This window comes from Vollenhovia emeryi, unplaced genomic scaffold (assembly GCF_000949405.1).
Source record: "Vollenhovia emeryi isolate VEMERY1.0 unplaced genomic scaffold, V.emery_V1.0 DF939174.1, whole genome shotgun sequence".
In the NCBI taxonomy this organism is placed as follows: Eukaryota; Metazoa; Arthropoda; class Insecta; order Hymenoptera; family Formicidae; genus Vollenhovia; species Vollenhovia emeryi.
Window position 1 is genome coordinate 9,624 of NW_011967192.1, and position 9,106 is coordinate 18,729.

Genomic DNA, 9,106 nt, shown 5'->3' on the forward strand with positions numbered 1-9,106 from the left:
TAGGTAGATCGTTCAAAGCGATCGCAGTAGTACGATTTTTGTAATTCTGCGCAAAAGAGGCGGAGTTAAACTGCGCAGTGACAGTCAAATATTTTTCTCTTCAAGAGAGATTTTAATACGTGGGCAAGAGCTCGGTTTGGGTGAGCACCACTGAACGAGAGAACGTCCTTAAACGTCTTTTATTATAAACTAGAACAACACAAGCGCGCGCGAAGCGCGCGCCATTGTTCTTCCACATTATATTAAATTATTAGAACATTAAAATATTATATTGCGCACGCCAATTAATATTATTCTCTTTTTTTGAGTTTTCTATCATTTTTACTAAATTTCACTTTTAGTCACTATCACTATCATTTTCATTCATTCTACATGTATATCACGTTCCTTTTAAATAAATCTCAAAATCTGGCTTATTCAAAATTATTCTCTCTTATCCTGATAATTTTTATTTATTTAACTTTGTTTTTACTAGACACTTTTATCTTCAACTATTCTTTTGCATTAGATCCCATCCTATCGTTGTCTCACATTTTTTACAACATATCAAAAAGTCTAGCTTATTCAATATAATTCTTTCTTATCTAGATAGGTTTTATTTATTTGATTTTATTTTTAATTTAAAGGAAAAAATCAACTATGTATACACGGTGAATCTTAATGCCTGCCCCAGCCTTTTACCATGAGAAATGGATTACCGATTGCAATTTTAGTTCACCGAACGGCACAAGAGGGCAGCTGCTTAAATTTTAGGCAAGTTGAAAACTTGTTCCACTTACAGATATCACGCGGAGAAAAATAATTTGCTAGCACAGTATATCTTATGTAAATTTAAGTAAATTTTGTTTTATTTTATGATAAAGTTATTTTCTGGACAACTATGTGTTAAAAACACTAATCTTATTGAAAAATAATTGTGCAAAATATTTAGCTAAAGAAGTAAAATAATTTCTGTTTCATTAAACGTTCTGCTGTAATGGTGAATAATTTTAATAAGGTACAATAAAGCAATTTTCGTATCATCACGTTATTATCAAATATGGCAGTATTTAAGTAGCAGCAACAGTTTTGCTGCAATAGCAAAATTATTTTTTTCCGTGCATATTATTGAAAGTCTATAAGTATGAAATAATGTGTGGTGTAGAAATAATAAACTTTCTTTTTCGTGTAAGCAAACTTTATTTTTACTTTTTGTTTATTATTTCTACACCACACATTATTTCATACTTATAAACTTTCAATAATACGCACGGAAAAAAATAATTTTGCTATTGCAGCAAAACTGTTGCTGCTACTTAAATACTGCCATATTTGATAATAACGTGATGACGATACGAAAATGGCTTTATTGTACCTTATTAAAATTATTCACCATTACAGCAGAACGTTTAATGGAACAGAAATTATTTTACTTCTTTAGCTAAATATTTTGCACAATTATTTTTCAATAAGATTAGTGTTTTTAACACACAGTTGTCCATAAAACAGAAAATAACTTTATCATAAAATAAAAGACAACATTTATTTAAATTTAGACCCAGGTAGCAGACGGACGTCATTTAGACGTCAAAAATTGGTCCCTAACTGACCACTATTGACGCCACTAATTGACGTCTCCAAAATTTATTATATTTTTTATTACAATACATGTAAAATTTTTATAAATTGATAATTATCAAATAAACAAAAATATATTATACTAATATACGTATTATCAAATAAAATATAAACTTAATAGCTATAATAGGAACTTAAGTTTAATTATTGAAACAGCTTATCAATCATAATGCATATTCTACTTTCACAAATATAATTCAAAGTATTAATAAAAAAATTAATCAATGTTATGTATGATTGGAAAACATACGTAAGTATTATCATCAATATAAGGTACTACAATACATTTGTTGCCAATGAGACTAATAGGCCATACCTTTAAGTCACTTAAATCTTTGAGAACATATATGTATGTATATTAAGTAGTGATGAATCGCACGGATATAAATATAATGGGGACTGTTTAATAAAATATTTTCCAATAAGAAAGATATAGCCCTTTGTTGTTTTCACAATATTATCCACATAGCACAAATTACTGTTTGCCGGCTGATAGTCGACATTTTTTAGTCACCTTGAAGACAACTTTTTAAGTGGACATTTAGTCTACTATCTATAGGATGGTTTATTGTCGACATTTTCAGGAAGTTTAAAGTCGCCTTTCGGTAAAGCGAAAAATTAACTAAAAAATATTTTTTCGGCAAAGTGCAAAAATGTGTAAAAAGTATCTTTTTGGCCGATCTTTCTGGTCAATATGTCGAACAGATATATAGCGAATCGACGTCTCACTTTCCGCGTGTAGCGCGATAGTCGCGACATGCACGCTCCTTGCTTGTTCGTGAATTATCAGTGTCTTCCTGATAGACGACAATCGTGTTTGGACATAAGATGAGTCATATTTTTCGTGGCTATCGAATTAATACGATTTAATGTGTCGATTAATACAAGTTAATCAAGGAAACCTGTCAAATTTGTCAAAAATATAAAAGCATAATTAAATAATATAATATATATTCTGGTTTATTGTCTGTTTTTTTATTAAGACATATGCTCATTATAATTATTATTTAAGTTTAATTGGAGCATTTTCAAAGACTTGATCAATATACTCGTAATTTTATTATTTCTTAATTGTATTATACATATATTGTAAATATTATACAATTAAAATATAAAAACTTTAATCATTCAGGTTTTCAAAATGTCACTATTAAACATTTAGTAGTTAATATAAATAATGTAAAATTGATTAAAAGTTGACTTCTAATTGCCATAAAGTAGACTTCTGATCGCCATAAAGTAGACTTCTAATCATCATAAAGTTGACTTTTAATTGCCATAAAGTCGACTTCTAAGGCTGACTGACAGCCGATTATAGTCGACTATTAGTTGACTATAAGTTGACATTCAGCTTGACTTTGAAGTCGACTTTAGACTTCTGCTGCCGACTGACAGTCAACTAATTAGTCGACTTGGTGCTGTTTGGGTATGTATTTCTATTACTTCTGTATTGCCTCTCAAATTACAATAAGTGTCTGCAATACTGTAGTGATTGATGGAAAATGACAAGTTTGCGAAATTAATTCTTTTATATTGTTTGTACCATTGGTAAGAATTATAGTTTAATAAAGGCCCATTTATATGTTCCATATGAACAAAATGTTTAACTTTGACAAAATTTTTTAAGTCACACTTATTTAATTTTAATGAAGAATTGATTTCTTGTAATCGACGATGTATTTGTTGTAATGGATTATTAGAAAATTTTAGTAATTTCTTTAAATGACCGAGGTAATTCTCAAATGGAAACGCCGAATATTCATCTAAAGGGCCATAAATTTCGTCGTCATTATAACGTCATTCGAAAGACTTACATATGACGGTCATTTTTTGGTCATTTGACGTCATTCGGACGAACCTGACTAGTATTTGACGTCAAAATGACGTCCGTCTGCTACCTGGGCATAAGACATACTGTGCTAGCAAATTATTTTTCTCCGCGTGATATCTGTAAGTGGAACAAGTTTTCAACTTGCCTGCAACATTCCTGAGATTTAAGCAGCTGCCCTCTTGTACCGTTCGGTGAACTAAAATTGCAGTGGGTAATCCATTTCAAGATTCACCCTGTATATTTCTTTATACATATACATAGTTTTTAACTTGTTTATTATCTCGCTAATTACCAAGATAAACTTTTAATGCTTGCCAAGTACGAACGCATGAAAAGGCAACATAAAGTTGTCCATGATTAAAAACATCTTTGCGAAGATCTATTCCTACTTTGTCAAATATTTGTGTCTGTGACTTATTAATTGTCATCGCAAAAGCTAATTTTATCGTTTCTTCCTCCTCCTTTCTCTATCTTCCCTTTCTTCTCCTTCTTCATACACATAACATAAACTGTCAAAATAACCCTTTTAAATACAAACTGTCGAAACCGCGAGTCGAAGAGAATCGACTCGCAACAAGATCGAAATCGAGTTTCGAGAGAGCCAATCGGCATCGCGGAAAAGCGACAACAATGAACTCGCAATGCCTTTTTTAGATAGGGAACTGAAAAAAAAACAATTAAATTCGCAAGGAATCGATAATTTTTGAAAAATTGTTTTTTCTCTCAAGTAAAAAGAATTATTTCATTTAGTAACTTCAACATTTTTAAGATTTTTTTATGTAAGTATAATAATAAAACTGCAAAAGATCTATCGTTGTTTAAAAAGCTGTATCATGGTTTAAATAATGCTCTTTTCAAATAAGCTTCATCCTCACCTAGATCTAGATCTCTATGTGCCGACAAATGTAAAAATTCGAGATGATTCTATTTTTGCAGGCAGAGGTCCAAACGGAGCAAAAAGATCGATCTTCTTCGGCAAGATGCCTGCTCAATTTGAAAGTGTCAACAGTCCCATGACACGGGAATCCGCGATCGGCAATGGAATACCGTACCCTATCGACAGTGACATCGTCATTACGGGCATATCAGGTAACGGTCGCGAATAGTTCTATCATATAATAAGAACGTGAATAAATAAACGTTTTTTTCAGGCCGGCTGCCCGAGTCGTCCAATATCGAGGAGTTTAAAGAGAATCTGATGAAAGAAATGGACATGGTTACTGATGACGAGCGTCGTTGGTCATCGGGCATCTTCGGGCTGCCAAGGAGGAGCGGCAAGATTAAAGACATCAGTACATTCGATGCCTCTTTCTTCGGGGTACATTTCAAGCAGGCACACGCAATGGACCCACAACTTCGCATGTTGTTAGAAGTCACGTACGAGGCGATAGTTGACGCCGGTATCAATCCTAACACCATAAGAGGATCACGTACCGGGGTGTTTGTCGGTGTGTCTGTATCGGAAACGGAGGACTATTGCAGGAGAAACCCGGACAACGTAAACGGTTTGTATATTATGAAAAACAATGTCGAATCCTCAGTCAATTATTTTAACTTTTTCTACCTACCATGAGGCAAGATAATCACTGAATCTAAGGATTTCACCCAAGGTTTAGAAAATAACTTTCGTAGAGCAGACGCATCCTTTTGTGTGTTGACACATCTTGTTTACATTTTACTATTTAATCCATATACACGCGCGAGAGAAGAATATTTGCTAACAGTGAAAATAAACCAAGAAACTTGCAGGATACGGACTGCTCGGGACTACCAAATCGATGTTCTCCAACAGAGTCTCCTTCTGTTTCGATTTTACTGGGCCCAGCTATGCAGTGGACACGGCTTGTTCCTCGTCGATGCACACCTTACATCAGGCAGTCGCCGCAATGCGCAGCGGCGAATGCGATGCTGCGATCGTCGGTGGAACGAATATTTTATTAGGACCCGTAGGCACGCTTCAATTTCACAGACTGAATATGCTTTCCCTGGATGGCAAGTGCAAAGCGTTCGACGCATCCGGTGATGGTTACGTGAGGGCCGAGGCGATAGTGGCAATATATCTGCAAAAAGCGACGGATGCGCGCAGAATATATGCCACAGTGGTTCACACAAAAACCAACGCCGATGGCTACAAATCTCAAGGTATTACATATCCCAGTGGTGATATGCAAAATAGATTGATGCGTGAGGTTTACAGTGAGGCAGGAATTAATCCTGTAGACGTCAGTTACATAGAAGCCCATGGCACCGGTACTAAAGTAGGTGATCCAGAGGAAATCAATTCCATCGACATACTGTTCTGCAAAGGTAGAAAGACTCCTTTGCTGATCGGATCGGTCAAATCCAACATGGGGCATCCGGAACCGGCAAGTGGGTTGTGTTCGATCGCTAAAGTGCTGATCGCGATGGAAGCGGGCGTGATACCCGCGAATTTGCACTTCAACGATCCGAATACAGACATTCTTGGCTTAAACGAGGGACGTATTCGAGTGGTCGACAAGGCCACATCGTGGGACGGTGGTCTGGTGGGCCTCAACTCGTTCGGATTCGGCGGCGCAAATGCACACATCCTTCTACGCAGCAATCCAAAACCAAAATTATCACCACTATTAAGCGTCGCTGAACTCTTGCCCAAATTAGTCGCGGTATCAGGTCGAACGGAAGAAGCTGTGCATACCTTATTGGACAAAGCGAAAGAGCACCGTACAGATGAAGAGTTTCTTTCACTGTTACACGTAATACACAATAACGATATTCGCGGTCACAAGATTCGTGGTTACGAGATACTCGGCGTAGATGGTATGCGTGAAGTGCATACCCAGGTAGCAAGCTACAACGAGAGACGCCCAATTTGGTTCATATTTTCCGGCATGGGCGCGCAATGGCCAGGCATGGGTCGTCAGTTGTTCGGCATTGAAACTTTTCAACGCAGTTTGCAGCGATGCGCTGATGCATTGACGCCCCACGGCATCGACCTCATGAATATCATCATGAATGCCACGGACGAAACGTATGAGAACGTGATGGATTCCTTCATGACTATTGCGGCTATACAAGTTGCCCTAGTGGACATCTTAACGTTGATAGGCATACATCCGGATGGTGTGATTGGGCACTCCGTTGGAGAGCTCGGTTGTGCTTATGCTGACGGTGCATTTACGCTGGAACAGACCGTTTTGGCAGCTTACTGTAGAGGCAAAGCGATTGTAGATTCCAACTTGGAGCCAGGTGCCATGGCAGCAGTTGGTTTGAGCTGGGAGGAGGCCAAAAAAATGTGCCCGCCCGATATCATTCCAGCTTGTCACAACGCCGCCAACTCTGTTACTATTTCCGGTCCGATTGATTCTATGCACAAGTTCGTACAAAAACTGAAAAGCAAAGATATCTTCGCCAGGATGGTAAAAAGTTCCGGCTTCGCCTTCCACAGCAAATATATCGCTTCGGCAGGACCTAAATTACGCGCTTCACTTGAGAAGATCATACCGAGCCCGAAGCAGAGATCAGCCAGATGGATCTCTAGCTCTATACCTGAGGCTACATGGAATAGTCCGCTTGCTCAGCTTAGTTCCGCCGCGTATCACGTCAACAATTTGTTGTCTCCTGTACTCTTTCAGGAAGCGGTCGCACATATCCCGGAGAACGCGATAACGATCGAAATCGCGCCGCATTGTTTACTACAGGCAATCTTGCGCAAATCGTTACCACCAACTGTGACCAATATTAGCCTCCACAAGCGAGAACATTCAGATAATCTGGCCTATCTACTGTCTAACGTGGGCAAGCTATATATGGCCGGTGCACAACCTGACATTTCTAAATTGTATCCGTCGGTGAGTTTTCCCGTCGGTCGCGGAACACCGATGATCGGGTCTCTCGTCAGGTGGGATCACTCCATCGCGTGGGATGTGGCTAGTTTCAGACAAATATCACAACATTCGGGAGAGTGTATTGTCCAAATAAATCTGTCAAGAGAATCGGACGCGTATCTAGCGGGACACCAGATAGACGGGCGAATACTTTTTCCAGCCACTGGTTATATGCTGCTGGTATGGAAAACTTTGGCAAAATTGCGAGGCGCCGACTTTGAACAATTGCCTGTAGTGTTCGAGAACGTGCAGTTTCAGCGTGCCACCATTATGCCGAAAGAAGGAACAGTGAAATTCTCGATAACCATATTCAACGGAATGGGCGATTTTGAGATCTGCGAGGCAGGTACAACCGTCGTCAGCGGAAATATTCGCGTCTCCGAGAATATCGAGAAAGATCAGCTGAAACTAGCGCCACCGCCAACACCTGCTACCACTAAAGAGACTTTGCCGTTGAGTACCAAAGACATTTACAAAGAACTGAGGTTGCGCGGATACGAGTATCGCGATATCTTTCAAGGAATCAAATCTTGCGATAACTACGGCGTTGCCGGCGAACTTTACTGGTTTAATCAATGGGTTTCGTACATAGACAGTATGCTTCAGTTAACTATAGTTTCCACCAGCCATAAACTAATGTATTTACCGTCGCGCCTTCAGTATGCCGCAATTGATCCTATTCGTCATAAACAACTGATTGAAGAATTACCAGAGAACGGTGGATTGCCAGTGTATCACTACAAGAACATCGACATCGTTAAATCGGGTGGTATCGAACTCAGAGGATTGAAATCTTCCTTGGCGCCTCGACGACAGCGCACTCAAGCCGATCCTAAATACGAGCAGTACACTTTCGTGCCCTATGAACATTCGCATAGTCTAGTAGAGGATGCGACGAAAGGAAGGGTACACGCACTCACCGTTCTCTTGCAGATCTTGTACGAAAACGTAATGTCATTGCGATTAAAGACCGTGGAAATTGCAGGCCAACGGGCTGCAGAAGCTCTTTTGGCGCCACTTATTATCCAAATTACCAATGACGAAGTTGATTCACCTATCGTAAGTATGTTACAGAACAAATTGTTTTTTGTTTTTCGCTCAAAATGAAATAATTCCTCATTCGAATTTCTTAGTGTCGCGTTTGCAGTGTAACGATAAACTCAAAAATTACAACTTTTTTTGACAGACAACTCCAACACTGAACTCTGCATCCGGTATTCCATTGTAATAAATTATATATTCACAATATTGTCAGAAGCTATACAAATAAGTTAAAAAGAAGGAGTCTGTATCATTTGAAACAAAATATTACGTTTTATTAAATCGACAGTCATAATTCATTCGCATTTATAATTATTATTTTCCAAGACGCTTCTTCAATATTTAAATTTATTACAAAATTGTATTTTTTGTTTCAGATTGACTTAAAAATCATTGCACTCTCTGCTGATAATTACATGGCGAGTTTGAATAAAATGGATGTGAACGCTGACGTCATAACGCAAGATGTGAATAAGACACCTCTCACTCACGAAGCACACCTTGTTATAGCAGCGGACATTTTGTCTAATCAATCTTATACCGTTCTCAAAAATTTGGTAGCTGCCTTAAAACCTGGATGTTTTATTCTTCTGGAAGAAACCGCTGCTCAACTGGATATGAAAACCGCATTAAAAAATACTGATTTGACATTAGTTGGCAGACAAACCGATCCTGTAGGAAAGACTTACTTGTTATTGAAGAAACAACAAAAACGGAGAGAAGCGATAGTTATTCAAATCACCGAGAAAAA

At 38.0% G+C, this 9,106-nt stretch overlaps 1 protein-coding gene across 1 annotated transcript in view; it reads left to right on the top strand.

Moving 5' to 3' along the window:
* The window catches only part of LOC105563598 (fatty acid synthase-like), a 22,475-nt gene that overhangs the window by 7,728 nt on the left and 5,641 nt on the right, over window positions 1-9,106 (top strand). The window contains exons 2-5 of the mRNA XM_012015312.1: window positions 4,385-4,537; window positions 4,600-4,953; window positions 5,198-8,373; window positions 8,733-9,104. Of these exons, the coding sequence (XP_011870702.1) occupies window positions 4,385-4,537; window positions 4,600-4,953; window positions 5,198-8,373; window positions 8,733-9,104 (4,055 nt within the window). The remainder of the gene's footprint in view (window positions 1-4,384; window positions 4,538-4,599; window positions 4,954-5,197; window positions 8,374-8,732; window positions 9,105-9,106) is intronic.